The following is an 18,209-nucleotide window of genomic DNA, read 5'->3' as shown; positions in this document are numbered from 1 at the left end:
TTATCCAGCTAAAATAGTTGGATAAGTTATCATGGATATTCCATGGGATATAAATGTCCTGCTGAATATCCCCGAATAAAGTTATCTAGCTATACATAGCTGGATAATTTTGAAACCTAATGACTAGGTTAAGAGTATCACCGGTTCAATTACAATGTTATATCAAATTTAAGTCAATTAAACTAATGTAGCCGGTTTAAGTGGCAACCAATGAAAAAAAAAACATGGAGTGGGCCACTGGACCCATTTCTCCCCTTCCCTGCAAAGATTTTTCCAAACTGAAAGGCCTCTGAGGCTGATCACTGCCCCTCCTCCCTTGCAGCATATCAGAAAAAAACCAACGTATCTCCCGTCCCGTTTTCAACTCTCTTATCCCCTCCTGCACCACCTGGCACCCTGCAAAACCCTCTGGACCTCCAGACTCTGTTTTATGCACAGAAATGGCCGTTTAAAAATGATCCAAGGTATTATGCACATAAACGTATGTATAAAAGTGATTTTGCATGTGCTCTTACACGCACAATAAAGAAGCATTGTGGGGTGGAGTTTGGGACACGATTTATGCACATACTTTCTATTTTTTAACAAATGCATTCAAATATACACGAACAAAGTTACATCTACTCCCAAGCAAATGTAACTGTCTTTGTGTGAATGTTGGCACTGGTTCCATGCACACCCATTAATTTTCAAAGTGGATTCAGGCTGAAGTTAAGGCGTATAAAGAGCTTGCAGGCTGTTTGAAAATTACCCTCTGAAAATACAATAAAATTGGTACACTCTCCAGGCATGTTTTCAGGCACCACCACATCTGTGGCCTGCAACTGGACTCCTCCCCATTCCTCTGTAAAAGCACTGATTGTTTTGCTGAAGTTGAGCTGCATGGCACCAGCAGGTACCCGCGCTTGTTCTCATGGTGAGCAGGATGAGAGAGAGGCATGCGTCGCCTGTTAACTTCATATATTCATAGCTGGTGGTAGAGAGACGGTGAAAAGCTGTGAATTTGCATAAGCCATGATTGGTGATCTATCACACAAGCCAATGCAGTACCCTACGCTGGCAGCAGTGCATGGCTCAACACGCGCTGGATGTGCGTTCTGGATGCACGTCCATAACCCCCAATGCAAAACGGGGGTTAGCACGTCCAAAACGCATATCCAATCGCGAGCGAAGCTAATAGCGCTCATCACATGTAAATTCATGTTGAGGCTAATAGCTATTCCCGCCGATGCAAAAAAAAAAAAAAATGCACCCAACACGCATGTTTTTACTCTACAAAATTAATGCCTGCCCTGAGCACTGGAATACTTTCTCCAACACAATATCATGGCGATATTAAGTCGGAGGAACAGAAAAAGGCGTACTGGCCTTTTATGCGCGTAAAGGCTGATATGCGCTTAAGTACCGGGCCTCTTGGAAGGGGTGAGACGGGGGCATGTCCTGGGAGGGGGCCGGGCGCAGGCAGGCCAGGACAGTGCTATTCATCGCTCTGCCGTCGCGCGTGCAACTTACTGAAGTTTGGGCCCTGAAGTAAGTTTGAAGACAAAAAAAAAGGTAGGACTTAGGGGATGGGGAGAAGAGGGGAAGGAGAGGTTAGGGTAGGGAAGTTCCCTCCCGGTTCGCTCCTTAATTGGAGCGGACTGGCAGGGAACTGGGGAAGGCCGGGATGTGTCGCCTTGCAGAGATTGCATAATTCACCCCCCCCCCCCTCCCCTTTGCATGTGCTGCAGGCACATGTGTGTGCGGCTCCCGGATTTTATAACATGCACAGGTTTGCTTTCTAGCTCCAGAAATTCTAATTAAAAAAAAAAAAAAGATTGTCAATGTTCAAAAACCACCACTAAACTCAGACTTGTTTATCGACTTCTGTGTGCTTATTGGCTATGATATATTAAGATATTTTCACATCTGACTTGCAGATAATCTCGTTAAGTACATGCACACTTCAATGACCGAAAGTAATTTCCCTAGTTGGACATGCAAATTGGTTGGCATTTTCTTATTAGTAAAAGCTTATCTTAGAATTTCATGTGTCTTATTAGAAACAGACATTTTTGGGCCAGTTCAGATGCTGTCTGTAAAATGCTCTAAGTAATTCTTTTTGGCAGTTTGTACCTCATGATTCTGGTTTGAGGAGCACTTAGTAGAATAAGTGGCCTCTATCCCCACCCCTCTGTCTGCTAGTGTGGCCAAAAAAAAAATCGTATGCATAACTTGTTATAGCAGCATCAGATTTGGCATGCATAGCATAGCTTTTATTTTTTTTTTACCAAGAGAACCGAAAGATTGTTCCCCCTCCCTTAAAATGATTTTTTTTTTTTTTAATTAAAATCACATGGTTCCTCTTAAATGAAGTTGGAATCAAGAAAATGCATGGTTTCCTTGTTTCAAATGTTTCTTCCTTTGACTCACACCAACAGTTAGGGTGCTTTCAAAAGTAATCTTTTCCATAAATAACATCCAATTAAATTGGGTTACACGCATTCCTCTCAATCTGACACCTCCTTTTTGGGGAGGAGAAGACAAGTTTATATTCCTGTCTTATGTTTCCATCGTTTTTAAACTTCCGAATGTTACATAGATTTAAAGAGTGCTACATTGTGCCTCCGCCTCTGATACTGCTCTTCACACAGGCTAGCTACCACTATCTCCTTTATATATGTGAAATGCTGGGGACTGTAGGTCGAGATTCCCTTTCACTTGAGGATTATAAAGTGTAGCAAGCATGTATTTGTATTTGTTTTCTTTCAAAGGCTTCAGTTTCATTTGCATCTGTTGCTGCAAGAAATCCATAAACTGAGACATCTCTGCTTTCATTACATCTTGTTCATGGAAAACCCAGTAACTTTTCCTCCAGAGTATTTACTATAGAGATAACATTGCCCAGGGGGGTGCTTCTGGAACTCAGATTCTCTGTGCTATCCTAGAAGGGCTTCAGAATTTCTATCAGCTGCCTGATCACTACCTAATCATGATACCCCAGGGGTGCTTCACCACTATCTATGTTTCCAGAGACAGATCATGCAGGGGTATTTGCTGCTCCACTAACCTCTGCAGCATCAGATAGGTGGAGTTCTAGTGGGTGCCGTTCTAGTGGGTGCCAACATCTTGAACCAAATGCTTATATTGATACTGTATCACTATGCACACAGACATATATACAGTGTATGTGTGTGCTGTGCACTGCAGAGTGACTGACTCCTTTTTCACACACACAAAAACTAAAGTTCAAGAAAACCAACAAGGCTGGCAGCACCTCACTGCACTGCATTGCACTAGACAGTCAGAGACAAAAGCACTGCTTCAGTCTCCATACTCCTGCCCTCCCTCAGTGAAAAGAGAAAACAAGGTGCCACTGCCGCCTGTCTTTCTATCACAGTGAGTGAGAGGTCTGCAGCAGAGAAAATCCCCTTTATCAGTGCCAAAGTTAAATTTGTTAAAACGTTTGTTTTTGAACTCTGAGAGAGCTTCTCACAAGAGATCCTTCTCTACCAATTGCTAGAGAGGAAATATAGACTTTTTTGGACATGCTCAGACCATTCAGTGAGAGGATGTCAGTCATGTGATCTAGATAATAACTATAGGCTAGTTTAAAAAGATGCTTCACCCTGATTTGTTCTCCATCTGGTTTACTTGCCAACTTGTCCTGCTTCGGCTCCCAGGAGTCTGTGATGTCACACAGGCAAGATTTACCTGCGCCTGTTTGTTTGCGTGCAGCACAGCCATAGACTTAAATGAGAAACACCAACAAATGAGATGAAAAGTTTTGTTGAATGGAGGGGGTTCTATGAATTTATTTAATGGATTCACAAATGAAACAAAAATGGACTCATTCGTTGCATCTTACTCATTCATTTCAAATAAATGCAAATGCCAAGTGCTTACTGACGTTCTTGTTTGAAGAATCATTTTTGAACACCCCACATATCACCTGAATCGACCCTTTGATGTTTGCTGTTCAGTAGACTTTAATTTCTGGAGATATTTGGCATGTGGAACCAAAATGACTGTAAACTAAGCTGTCAATTCGCTCCCCAAAGTATAAACAATTTTCAGTATATTCTTAGATGTAAGAGAAATGCAAGCAGTGTATACTACTCAGCTAAAAAAGACTGATATAATAACCATCTTCTTTTTTTTTTAACTATTATTTTTGAGTGACGTATAGTGTATTGTGCTTGAGATATTGCAGTAAACTCTGTATTAGGAGAAATATGCTGGTTGACAGACAGGAATCATTCTATGCTGATCCAAAAACTCAAGTTACTCTTGTTTTTTTTTCCCCTTAGTCCTGCTTTCAGAGCACCCCCTACCCCCCAGTATACATCCCAGACAGCTTGTCCAGGTGGCACTGGGAGCCTTCATCTGCCCAAAGGCTTAATGGGATGACATCTCAAAAACTTTATCTATTGGCCCCAGTGGACAGAAAACTGGAACCAGAGTCTGCTGTGCTGCAGCACTATGACCTGCCCAGTTGCATTTTCTTTTGTTTTAAGGCAAGTCCTTTTTTTTTTTTCCTGTGAGTCTCTATGGATGAGCTGTCTAGAGAGACAAGGTAGTGTGCATTTTTTCCATTTAAATGCAGGCCTGGCACCCCTCGGTGTGCAAACTGTGCAGTTGCACAGGGCGGTACATCCAGAGGGCAGTTCTGGGAGCATAGGCAGGCCTGTACAGCTGCCAGTGGACCCGATCCCACCAGTGGCAGAAGAAGCAGAACTTCTGCGTGGTTGCTGTTGGACCCCATCCCACTAACGGTAGAAGAAGCTGAAGGCCATGTGGCTGCCGGTGGATCCCATCCCACCGGCGGCAGAAGAATCAGGAAGATTCTACTGCCATTCCCATATTAGAATAGGAAGCCCGTCCTGCAGCTCCTCATGCGCTGGCCCCGCAGTCACTGTGCTAGCACTTTCTCTATCTTCACCTCTTGATGCATGAGATGAGCATGAGGAAGTGCTGGTACTGCAGTGTTGAATACCGTGGGACTGACACGTAGGAGGAGCCGCAGAACGCAGTGGAGGAAGAATAAGAGGTCCTTTGAACGCTGCGTGCCTGGGGAAAAGGCACAAGATGAGTTTTCTTGGGGGTTTGTTTGGTCCCATTTGTGAGCTTGACATTTTCAATGATGCAGATAGAAGGAAAATGGCAAAAGTCAAAAGTGAAGATGGGAAACTGGAAAAACACTTCTTTTAAATGAAAGGTTGCAAGAGAAGGTCAAAGGGATGCATATATGTGTGTGTGAGAATGGGAGCCTGCCAGGGATTTGGGTGAATAAGGGTGTATGAATGGGAGCTTGCCGTGTGTGTGTGTGTGTGTGAGTGAAGGGGAGCTTGCCTGGTTTCTACACGTGAGAGAATGGGAGCTTGCCATGTGTGTGTGTGAGAATGGGAGCTTGCCTGGTTTCTACACGTAAGTGAATGGGAGCTTGCTGTGTGTGTGTGTAAAACAGAATGGGAGCCTGCCTGGATTGTGTGTGAGAGAGAAATTGGGGCTGATGGCAGATTCCAACCAAAGCAGAGCTGGAGACGTGTGTGTATGTTTGTGTATATGAGAGAATAAAGTTTGTGCCCCCCACTTCCACTAATCCATGACAATCTCAGGGTGTCTTGCAATCAAAAGTTCCCAGGTATGGAGCGTGTGAATTTTTAAAATCCTTTTCTGTTTAATTTTTTGGGTGTTTTATGTCTGTTGTTTTGAAATATTTTATTGGTATTTAGGACACCAAAAATTCTATATGAGTTTTTTTTATCTGCTGTTATTGAAATGTTTTTATTGTTATGCTTATGTATTTATTATATTTCTTAAATTTTTTTTTAGGTTTGAGGAATGGTGATGGTTTTGTTTTTTCATTGTTGCACTGCATAGAGAGTCTGGCTTCTTGTGGTTTCCAGTTCAGTTTTTGTCTGCACATTTGTATATCTACTTTATGGTGGTTGTATTCTGTATTTGTTGAGGGTATGTTTATTTTCTGCATGTGTGACTGAGGAAGTGTATTCGTGTTTTAGGGCTTTCAGAGGGTCAAGCCCATGCACAACACATGTTACAATAGGCCTAATATCTTATGTTTTTTTTGTGCAGGAATTTCTAGTTGGCATCATAGCAGTGCATGCAAATATAATGTGATATTTTTACCTCAGAAAACTGTAATTTGATATTTTTCATGTAAAATATTATAAATGCATGCAACATTTTGTTACAAATACATGACTGTGTGTGTGAAGTTGGCTGGGGGTGGTTGGTGGAGGGGGGGGGGGGTGTTGTGCAAGGCTTTAAGGTTCACATAGGGCACCTAATACCCTTGTGTTGGCCATGGATTCCAGGGTAGGGGTGAAGACCCAGGAATTGGGGGATGGTGTCAGTTTTTCCCTGGAGGGAACTGGGCTTTTTTTTTTTTTTTTGTGGGGCCGGGGAAAGAGACTAATGAACCAGAGGGGGGCGGGGGAGGGGGGGCAGTATAATAATTGTTCGCACAGGGCAGCAAAAAAGCTAGCATGGGCCTTGATTAAGCATATGGTAATATGACTCGAACAATGGCAGATTTCAGCAGCATGTTTGGCATTGATAAGATTGCAGCAACATTTGATCTGTTTTTCTTGTCAGAACCAGACCGTTGGTTTTTTTTTTTTTTTCTTATGGATTCTAAACTACCATATTGTCTATCTCCAACCCAGAGTTTACATTCTTTCCAGTGCCTTTCTGTGTTTAAATTCTTGCAGTGTGAACTCTTCTCAGCAAGAAGGGCCTGCAGTTTGGAACTAATTACTGTCTGTACTGTTGAGCTTTCTTAACCTTTTCGCTCCAAGTTTGTCATTGGAATTCAGGTGTAAACTTATTTGGTTTGCTGCTAATAACCATAGAGCTTTGTAAGCAAAATCAAGCCCCCTTAACCATTTTCTTCCATAGAGATTTGCAATTCTTTTTGGTTTGAATAGAGTCCTAAAAGGAACAAAATTAATATCTACCAATTCAAATTGTAATTGTGAACTGTGTGCGCAGATATTAATATAACTTGATTGCCTCTTGAGAGAAATGTTGACCAATATAACTGTACTACTTGGTCCAAACTTCTTGATGTTCAGCTGAACAAAAGCAATTTTAATTAGCATTGGTCGAAAAAGAAAAGTTACAAAGATCTAATTAAAATTTCTTCTGTAATTTTTAGACTAAATGCTCTTCCAAAAACCTTGTTTTATCAAGTCAAAAACTACATTTGTAACTTACCGAGTATCAAGAGTGATTTTTAAACTTAAGATTGCTCATTTCATTATCAGCATTTGACTAATTTAAAGTTGCATAGTGTATGTGCCATCTCTTTAGCTCCCATCATTTTCATGCCTCTTGGGAAAAATAACTTTATGATTTTGCCTCATAAAGGAAAATCTTCTTCTGTGTAACATATCCTTTGGCAAAGTGAAACCCCCCCCCACATTTTTTTAGATTTTACATATTTACCAGTGTAATCTTTTTCTCTAGTCGCCAGAAGTGATACGGATGCAGGACAGTAATCCATTTACTTTTCAATCAGATGTCTACTCCTATGGAATTGTGCTGTACGAGCTCATGACAGGAGAACTGCCCTACTCTCATATCAGTGACCGAGATCAGGTGAGTGAGACTGGTGCCTTCAGAATAATATACTGAGTCGCTGGAACTTGTGGAGTTATGCCAGATTGGTAGAAAATGTGCTGACAACTGAAGGCCTTGAGGTGAGGCAGTAGTACAAGGAAGGCTATGCCACTTCAAAAAAAGCAATGTTACTGTTGTGAGCTGCTGCATTCATACCAAATGATTTTTGGCATCTCATTTTTCAGCAACTAGGTACACAAGAATAGTAGGCCATTTAGGAATGAAATGACAGGTGTATACATTTTTAACATCAAATTCTGTAATGTTTGACTTTTTCTCAAAGTAAATGGGCAGTATGATCTTTTAAAAGCGCTTTATTAGTAACATTATTAAGTGTTTTGTTTCAGTGCTTTTACCCAAGGTGATTTACATAATAAATCTAGACACAGTTACAAATTAGTTTCTAACCAATTTATACAGTTCATAAAGGATCAAGCAAAACAACTCATATTAGTTATGGCTTGCTGTTAGCATGTTAAACAGTTTGTTTTTTTAAAAGGGCGAAAGATAGTGAGGTATGGATCCAGGATGCCAAGGAATTGCAGGGATGAGGAGCCAAGACAGACAGGAATAGTTTTAATTTGCTTTGGGAAGGAATGAAGGAGAGTTGAGATATTTGAGAGTCAAGCTGGAAATGAGAAAACCCATGGGTGTAGAGGAAGAGCAGAACAAAAATAGTGATCTTTTTTTTCTATGTAAGGGGATAGGTAACTAGCACAACTGTTCAGTAAAGCTGAACTGAGTGAAGCTAGGCTGGCGCAAGGCGATCGTGCATCTTAATCCAGGATCCTTCTGTAATAGAATAAAGGAAACGCTAATGCCTTGCCTTATTCCAGATCTAGGGATGCCAGGGAGGCAGTTATCCAGTACTGCCTGAGGGGCCAGACAGAGTATCTATTCAGGTAGGAAAGCAGTTTGGCACTGTGACTCCTCACCTGGAGGTAATGGTGATGAGTTTGCAGCTCGGAGTTTCAGGAAGTGGTAATCAGGACAATCAGGGCACACAGCTCCAGGTCTAGAAGAGTATGATTAGCAGAATACACGGAGTCTTTGCCTCCTGATGACGTTTTACTTAAAACAACTTGGGATAGGTGGCGATGTCCTTTCGTGGATTACAAACTGGCTAAAAGACATGAAACGGAGAATAGGATTAAATGGACAATTTTCTCAGTGGAAGGGAGTGGGCAGTGGAGTGCCTCAGGGATCTGTATTGGGACCCGTACTTTTCAATATATTTATAAATGATCTGGAAAGAAATAAGACAAGTGAGGTAATCAAATTTACAGATGAAACAAAATTGTTCAGAGTAGTTAAATCACAAGCAGATTGTGATAAATTGCAGGAAGACCTTCTCAGACTGGAAAATTGGGCATCCAAATGGCAGATGAAATTTAATGTAGATAAGTGCAAGGTGATGCATATAGGGAAAAATAACCCATGCTATAGTTACACAATGTTAGGTTCCATATTAGGAGCTACCACCCAAGAAAGACCTATGCTTCATAGTGGTTAATACATTGAAATTGTTGGTTCAGTGTGCTGCGGCAGTCAAAAAAGCAAACAATGCTGGGAATTATTAGAAAGGGAATGGTGAATAAAACGGAAAATGTCATAATGCCTCTGTATCTATCTATGGTGAGACTGCACCTTGAATACTGTGTACAATTTTGGTCACCACATCTCAAAAAAGATGTAGTTGCGATGGAGAAGGTACAGAGAAGGGCAACCAAAATGATAAAGGGAATGGAACAGCTCCCCTATGAGGAAAGGCTGAATGTTCAGCTTGGAGAAGAGATGGCTGAGGGGGGATATGATAGAGGTCTTTAAGATCATGAGAGGTCTAGAACGAGTAGATGTGAATCGGTTATTTACTCTTTCGGATAATAGAAAGACCAGGGAGCTCTCCTTGAAGTTAGCATGTGGCACATTTAAAACTAATCGGAGAAAGCTCTTTTTTACTTAACGTACAGTTAAACTCTGGAATTTGTTGCCAGAAGATGTGGTTAGTGCAGTTAGTATAGCTGTGTGGGATAGACTTAGTTTTTGGGTACTTTAGAAAGAATCTGGCAAGAAACAGGATGCTGGGCTTGATGGACCCTTGGTCTGACCCAGTATGGCATGTTCTTATGTTCTTATAAATCTGTTGCATTGGAGTCCTCATTCTCAACCTTTTACTCTCCTCAAGACTAGCAAGGGACCACAATTTTCCTTTTACTCCCTTCGATCAGTACAGCTCTAGGTTTAGAAAACAACGTTTGGGACCTTAGCAAGAGCCAGCAGTAGGGCACTAAGATACTTAAATGAAGAAAAGTTGAGTCGCGTTAGCTGAGCACTGGATATGGAAATAGTATTTGCAGAATTTGTTTTATCAAATGAGTAATTATTGTACATGTTGACAAGAATGATACAGTGTGACTTGAAATAGAAGTGAAACCATTTTATCCCAAGCCAAGAAAAATCCTTTCAAGACCTTAAGTTATTCATCTCCCCTTTCAGTAAGTTCCTCACCCTAATAGTAATTAGCCATCACCATAGGCGCTACGAGGAATATACAAAGACTATTTTATGCTTACTGAGCAGAATTTATGGCAGTGGAGATCTGTTTGAACTCTTTTTACAGGCATTTAGAAAGATGAATAGTAGCCCCCTTTGTTCTCCCTGCAGCTTTCAGTAATATACCATTTTTAAAAGGGGCTTTGCTCTTGTCTCACCCCCTAGAACAGTTAATACTAGTTAATAATCTATGCAGTTCTAGCCAACTTAAATATTTTAATTTGTAAGAGAGTGCGTTTTTCAACGCTAACTGAAATGCAAACTGTGAGATTGCCTGCTTGACTGATTTTAAATAGCTTCTTGTCTCAGTCTGTGGGAGAAATATTATTAGAAATAATGATTGCACCATTGGAGTATATAATTCTGCACAAAGCTAGAAGGAGTTTAAAAGTTTTATAGCTAGCAAGGATTGCCTCTCTCATGATCATGCTGTTCAAAGCCTAGAATATCTTCATAAAAAAAAAAAACAGTGCGTTTGGCTGTCATTGAACAAATACTAAGCCTGTGGCATAACACAGCATTTGGTTCAGTTCTTGCTTCCCTTTTTGATAACCCCCTGTATTTGTTTCGTGGGGGCCTGTTCCCCTTTGAGAAAAAAAGCTAATGGAAAAAATAAAGTTTGTATTTAAAGAAAAAAAAAAAAGTATTGGCAAACCTGAATATCCACCTGAAGATGAAGTTTGAGAATAACTATATTAAAGCAAGCAGCTCGTTTAGAAATTTCTAGAATGGTATTTCAACAAGTAAATTATTGTTATGTGCCTAACTTCAGATGAATTAAAAACTAAATGGTATATGCAGCTAGCAATTGGGTCTAATGTAACTAGCACCTTTTCTTTAGTATTGTTGCACTATAAAACAGATCCTAGTGCGATGGCTTACTCCAAGAGAATGCTTGATTGATTCGGCTAAGTAAGCTACACTGTGATTAGGGACCTTTGGGTATATAGTGACGGAAATTAATATTCTGGGGATAATTTTCAAAGGGTTTAAGGCTCCTCGCTTTTGCAGTTAAATTGGCCCTTTTGAAATTTGGCTAGGGCCGAGTCCCTAAATATAGGCTTCTAGTTTTACTAGAAGTAAAGGCGCGGACTGGGAGGGAATTTCCTAGACCCCCTACCTAACTTGCCCCCTCAGACCCCTCTTAACATTTTTTTTTGTTTGTTTTTGTACTTATTCCCTCTCTGAGCAGCAGTAACTTTCATGGACCGGTTGGCTCCCGGCGCGCGCTTCAGCGGGACAGTGCTTAATGGCGCCGTCCCGGCCCGTCCATGCTCCGGCCTGCGCCTTTTTCCCGAAAGCCTTTCTTGTGTGCGTACGGGCAGATACGCGCGTGGCTGTGGGCATTTTAAAATCCCTGCGGCGTGCACGTCCCATCCATGCGTATATCTACCTGTTTCGGCATGCACCGACCGCCCTCTTAAAATTCAGCCTCATCTTAATACTTCAAAAACCAAGCTAAACTACCTGGTACGGTTAGAGATAAGATGTTGCTATATGTGAAAGAACAGATTGTCATAGTTTGTGTATCTTTAGTTATAACTAAATTTGTGTTTGTGGCTTTGTTAGATCATTTTTATGGTGGGTCGAGGTTATGTGTCTCCTGACCTCAGTAAACTGTATAAAAACTGCCCCAAAGCTATGAAGAGACTCGTAGCAGACTGTGTGAAAAAAATTAAGGAGGAGAGACCTCTGTTTCCACAGGTAAGTGCCTTTTCCTACTATTTGTCCTTACAAACTTAGAAGTATGTTGACATTTGGGAGAAATAATTCAACTAAATTTTCTAAGAGATTTGATTTAAAATGCTCTAAATTGGTTAGTTTCAATATTGAATTCAGTAGAAGGAAGTATATTCTACCAGCTGGAATGAAAAAGTCCTTTTAAGTCTGATGGGATGGAAAGATATATATATATTTTATTTTTTTTTAGAAAACTTGGATGCCAGCTAAAAATATTTAGGAGGCAGGGAAAAAAATGTTTCTATAGTTTTGGGGTTTTTTTGTTTTTTGTCTTTTCCTTTTTGTTTGATTCATCGTGACAGGAATGGAACCGTGCAACAAAAGAAAGTTGGCTAAGGGTGTGAGAACAGAAAATTTCAAAATTTTGTGATAATCTGACCCAGGCCCATTCAAACCAGATGCTTTCTCCAATTTCAGCCCCTGAATAACGAAATAGACTTCAGAATCAGTAATTGGTAAATTGAGTCTGCCTAATTGAAGGTCAGTAAGCTGTGGCCACTAAAAACTTTGGGGGAAAAAAAAATCCTTGTTGAATCTCCCTCTCTAACAGTTCCCCATAAAGCACCTGGTAATGTGAAAGAAAATTATTTTCTATATCTCCTCACATCTTGATTCTGCACACCACCACCTTGGGATTACAGCCAGTTACCCCTTATTTTTCACCAAATATGCCAACAGTTTGCTGGATTTATTTACTTATTTGTATAATTTGTAATCTTAAAAAAAACAAAACACAGTGATTTTCAAGCTCTTTGGAATAACAAATTATTTAAGAGTAACTTTACTCTGATCTCATATCTGCTTATCTTCTTCAGACATACTAATACAATAACAAATCTGGGCCATCTCAACAGCCTGCGATAGTCTAAGAATCTCAGCATGTCATAACCTATTTTGCATAGCTATGTAGGCTATATGTCCCCTCATTACAGCTTTGCCAGCTTTCCACAATAATGAGTATGATCTGGATGGATTCTTTAAAGGACATATATTCCTCCCCTTTATCTTGTAGATAATTATGAAAATGTGGATCTTTATATAAATTAGGATTCATTTTCTAGTTAAATGTCTTACGATGCACATCTCCCAGATCTAAACTTACAGATACCTGCGCATGGGCTAACACTTTTACACCTATCAGAGATTTCTGCACCATAGGAAACATACTGTCCAACTCTAGCAGGTAGTCTGATTGAGATTGAGTCTTATGTGAGTTAGAATAAAATGCACAATCGTGTGCACTCTGGTGCAAAACCCACCAAATATCAAGGAGCCCCAGCACCTTACAGAGAAAATTCACCCCCAGTGACTCCTGACCTGATTTGTTTTTGGACGGTTTGCACGCCTAGCAGTACTCAGCTACCATGTTAGTCACCGCCCATCATCAACTGATAGCCTGGAAACTGCAGCAGCTTTGCTGTAATACTAGTGAAAAACTCATGGGAATAAATCTTCGAGGTGAAAAGATTACATACAGCTATTTTCTGATTGTACAAGGAACCAAACCGCATAATATCTACCCTCCTCATCCATCAGCTGTTGATCGATTTGCAAGGGCAGTTATTTAGGCATTAATATTTATTTATTTATCTATCAGTCTCTCTGCAGCAGTTTATTACCGTCCCATTAGTAGACATCTGTTCTGGGCAGTTTACAAATTACATGCACAAAATTAAAACATAAAACAAAACAATCACTTAAAACAGGAGCCCACCTTGCCTTAAGTAGATTCAAAGACTTCATGATGCAAATAAGCTTTAATCTGTTTCCTAAAGGCACAGTAATCCTGTTACTGGTGAATCTCCTCAGGAAGACCATGCCACAAAATTGGAGCAGCCCAAAAAAGGCTTCATTCCTAGTTTCCTGCAGCTTGGAAGTTTTTAACCCCAGGACCAAAAGGAAACATGCACCTGCTGATATCTGTGCTTGAGAGAGGGTATACCAAGAGATAAATATCCTCAGATAATCCAAACCCTCCCCATGAAGAGCTTTCAATACTAAAGTTAGAACCTTAAACTTGATTCTTTGGTAAATTGGAAGCCAGTGTAAGGCCATCAACCCTAGAGTAATATGAACTCTAAGAGAGGACCCAGTTAACAAATGAGTGGCAGCATTTAAGACTAGCTAAAATGCTCTAAAATTATGTTTTGGTAACCTCATATTCAGGGCACTACAGTAGTCTAGAGTGGAAAAAATAAAGGCCTGAATTAACAAGTCTAAGATACCCTCCATCTAGAATATACTTCAGACAGTGCAATTTTCAAAGTTTAAGAAATCCAGCATGCATACGGCAGACAGTTGCATGCAAAAAGAAAAATCAGTATCCAATTGGAAACAGGATGCTGGGCTTGATGGACCTTTGGTCTGACCCAGTATGGCATGTTCCTAAGGAAGATTAGGCAGAGCGTTAGGGAAGTTCCCTCCCAGTCCACTCATTAATTAGAGCGGACTGGGAGAGAACTGGGGAAGCCCAGATTATGTCGCCGTACAGAGTTTGTAAAAATCCCTCCCTTGCACACGGCCACAAGATTTTATAACATGTCCGTATTAAAATCTACCCCTTAGGCTTCAGCCTCGTTCAGCGTTGTAAGAAATGCATTGGAGTGGAGGTGCACCAGTCAGCCATAGCAAGAGCTCTGCGTACAAGTGGCCTGCATGGGTGACTAGAAAGAAGCCATTACTGAAGAAAAACCACATCAAAGCATGTCTGGAATTTGGCAGAAAGCATCAGAGTGATTCAGCTAACATGTGGAATAAGGTTTTGTGGTCAGAGGAGACATAATTGGAGCTTTTTGGCCAAACTTCAAAACCCTATGTATGTCACAAACCTAACACTGCCCATTCCTCAGCAAACACCATCCCAACAGTAAAGTATTGGGGTGGCAGCTTCAGGTTGTGGGGATGTTTTTCCCTCAGCAGGGACTGGGCATCTTGTTAACATTGAAGGATGGATGGATGGTGCAACATGCAGGGAGGTACTGTAAGACAACCTGCTTCAGTCTGCTAAAAAACTAAAACTTGGGAGAAAGTTCACCTTTCAGCAGGACAATCATCCCAAGCACAAGGCCAAATCAACACGGGAGTGGCTGAACAACAAAAAGGTGAATGTTCTACAATGGCCAAGTCCAGGTCTCAATCCAATCGATAATCTGTGTCACTATTTGAAAATCGCCGTCCATAAGCGTCATCCAACCAACCTGAACAACCCTTCTGCAACTCTGCCAGGAAGAATGGGCAAAAACCAGGCCTAAACAGTGTGCAAAGCTGGTAGAAATTTATCCCATCAGACTTAAAGCTGTTATTTCAGTAAAAAGGTGGTTCTACCACGTACTAGGCTGAAGGGGCTGAATACTTATGTAAGCAGCATTTTTCAGTTTTTAATTTTTTATTTTACAAAACTGCAGAGAGAAAATGAATTGTGACTTTGAAAATTTACTTTAAGAGCATATTGATTTGCCATACACATAGGACCAGATTTTCAAAAGTTTACGCGCGCCGGGCCTATTTTAAAAAGGCCTGGCGGCGAGCGTAAAGCCCCGGGCCTTGCAAAAAGGGGTGGGGCATGGGCGGTCTGGGGTGGGGCAGGGTCAGCGGCTCCCGGCACAGTGGCCATTTGCTGCTGTGTCAAAGATCGCGTGCCCGGCAATCGGCCGGTGCACGCAACTTGCACCTGCCCAGAGGCAGGCGCCAAAGGTAAAACAAAAATTTTGGGAGGGTAGTGTATGGCTTGAGGGGGAAGGGGTGGGAAGGTCAGGTTAGGGGGAGGGAACAGGGGGAAGGCTGTGTGGCTTGGCGCGCGCAAGGTGCACAATTGTGCACCCCCTTGCGCGTGCCGACCCCTGATTTTATAACTTGCGCGGGCGAGTTATAAAAGCGGGTGTACATGTTCGCACACGCACAAGTTATAAAATCTACCCCATAATGTCTGGAACAATCTGTGCAAGTGTCATTGGTAATCCACACAACTCTACTGACCTTTTTAGGGAAGGTCGAATACTTTTGCAAGCCACGGTTTATCTGCACTAGAAGAGAGGAGACAGGGGAGCTATGATGCAGACATGTAAATATCTGAATGGTATTGATGCACAAGAAGTAAACCTTTTTTGATGGAATGGAAAGTGTAAAACTTGGATTTCTGTATGAAATTCCAAGGGGGTAAACTCAGAAATAATCTCAGGAAGTATTTTTTTTTTTCTACTGAAAGGGAGGTGGATGCCTAGAATCCCCTTCCAGAGGAGGTGATGGAGACAAGAACAGTAACAGCATTCAAAAAACAGTGGGGCACACACAGAATCCCTGGAGACAGAGGATGGTAATGAAGCACCGGATAACTTGACAAAGCACCAGTTCAGCCCATAACAGAAATGGTTTAACTGCTTTGTGCTTCCAGGAATGCATTGGGATAACCTACAGGGAGCGGCAGTTACAAACCTAAAAAACAGCACTGGGCAGGCTGAATGGATTTTTTTTTTTTTTAATAATTTGAACTTTATTGGAATTGATCATTTTTGTCTATCTGCCCTCATTTACTATGTTACGATTTCAGTGTGAAGCTCTCAGTGGAGAACACCTGTAAGATAGTACTGAACTAACCCTGCCAGTCAACACTTTTGGCCTGTAGTGGGGTAGTTTAATTTCCATCTCCAAGTACATTTTTTTTTATTTGCTGTAATACATTTTATTCTGAATAAAAAGTAAGACTATACATCCTAGCTCAGAATACAGAAATCAGGGCTGACTTAGTGTCCCTCTTGGCTTGGAGTTAATCACCAGAATGGCTTTTAGTTTTTGTTGTTCTAATTCAGGTTTCCAATAGTTTATTTGCCTTGTACAAGTCGGTAGCACTTGGCACTTTTTCAGGGTCTTTTTTTTTTTTTTTCCTGTAAATTTTCTGCTTTTGCTGCAATAAATTTGACTTTGATTTTTTTGCTATTTCAGATTTTATCTTCCATTGAATTGCTTCAGCATTCATTACCCAAAATCAACCGCAGCGCTTCAGAACCTTCACTGCACCGTGCAGCCCATACAGAGGACATCAATTCATGCACACTGACCTCCACAAGATTGCCCTTTTTCTAACCAGAACTTTCTCCACCAACCTGGAATCAAATGGAAAACACATTGGCAAGGTCTTCAATATTGTTTTCGTTGCTCATACAGACAAGTTCATAGTGCCCATCTGATTTGGTTGAATCCCAGTCTTGAGAAAAAGCTATTTTTACAATTGGGCAGTGAAATATTCCTGTCGCTTTTCCCTGTCATCTTTATTCTGTCATTGCAAAATTAAGAAAAAAAAAACAATTATTGTCCCCATATTGGCCCAATCATGAACAACTTTTTGGATATTCTTTCAAAGAATGTGCTTGAGCAAAAACTCCCCTTAACAAAAATGGAGAAATCTTGTAGTAAGTCTTACATCGTGGATTCATTGTTCTCTTTCGTGCAAAGATGGCTAATTTGAACTCTGAAATCATGTACCAGTATCGAGCAAAGCACCTCAACTGGTTTCATTGATCATACAGACTACCCATTCAAGACAAGATGGAAGAAAGCAGAGGAATGGTTAACAGAAACAAAGCTACTGCATTTTGGGTGTGAAACAACCCCATTATTTGCTGAAACAGATTTGCACAGAAAAGAGTAAAAACAAAGCATAATGGCCTACCTGCACAAAAATGGAATGTATTATCGATAGTACTGGCTAAGAGAAAGATGGCAGAGCCCGATTCTGCTCATCTTAGATAGAGGAAACGGAGCTTACCTTGGTACTATACTGGACTTATTTTCTTGCAGCCCGATTGATGCCCGAGTGCAAGTCTCTGTGTGACTGTTTCTTTAAAGGCTCTGCTGACTTTGCGGTAGCAAGTAGTGAGCGAGGTCTTCAGAGATGCACTATAAAGGGGGAATCTGTGAGCGTTGATACAGTTTTTATTTAGTTGCTGGGTTTAAATTTTTGTTGGTTGTGTTCTTTTATTGCTCCTGGGCAAATGCATCTATTGTTTAAAATATGGTTTCACAGATTTTTTTTTTCTGGTTATTTTAATAAATTAAATTTGTGTTTCAGTCTTATGCTGTTATTTTTCACCCTCCATTCTTTTGCCCTATTTCTTCCCAGTTTCTAGGACTCTCATCACCTAAATTAATAATTATGCCAGCAGGAAAATCTCTGGATTATGGGCACAGTTTGTGACCATGATTGTGGATCCTTTTTAACCCTTTCCCTCTTGGGGCTTTAGTTAATCTTGCACTCCATTAGGCACAGATGGAGCTTTCATCCCATATGTCCTGTCTGG

General features: G+C 40.9%; 1 protein-coding gene across 6 annotated transcripts in view; it reads left to right on the top strand.

Moving 5' to 3' along the window:
* RAF1 (Raf-1 proto-oncogene, serine/threonine kinase) overlaps positions 1–17,979 on the top strand; it is a 250,516-nt gene extending 232,537 nt beyond the window's left edge. For all 6 annotated transcript variants that reach the window (XM_029600790.1, XM_029600794.1, XM_029600789.1 and 3 more), the window contains 3 exons: positions 7,471–7,602; positions 11,746–11,880; positions 16,855–17,979. In XM_029600790.1, coding sequence (XP_029456650.1) covers positions 7,471–7,602; positions 11,746–11,880; positions 16,855–16,995 — 408 coding nt within the window. In that variant the 3' untranslated portion in view covers positions 16,996–17,979. The remainder of the gene's footprint in view (positions 1–7,470; positions 7,603–11,745; positions 11,881–16,854) is intronic.
* The last annotated feature ends 230 nt before the right edge of the window (positions 17,980–18,209 follow it).

Source organism: Rhinatrema bivittatum, chromosome 4, assembly GCF_901001135.1.
Source record: "Rhinatrema bivittatum chromosome 4, aRhiBiv1.1, whole genome shotgun sequence".
Classification (NCBI taxonomy): Eukaryota; Metazoa; Chordata; class Amphibia; order Gymnophiona; family Rhinatrematidae; genus Rhinatrema; species Rhinatrema bivittatum.
This window is presented reverse-complemented; position numbering and strand designations above follow the sequence as displayed.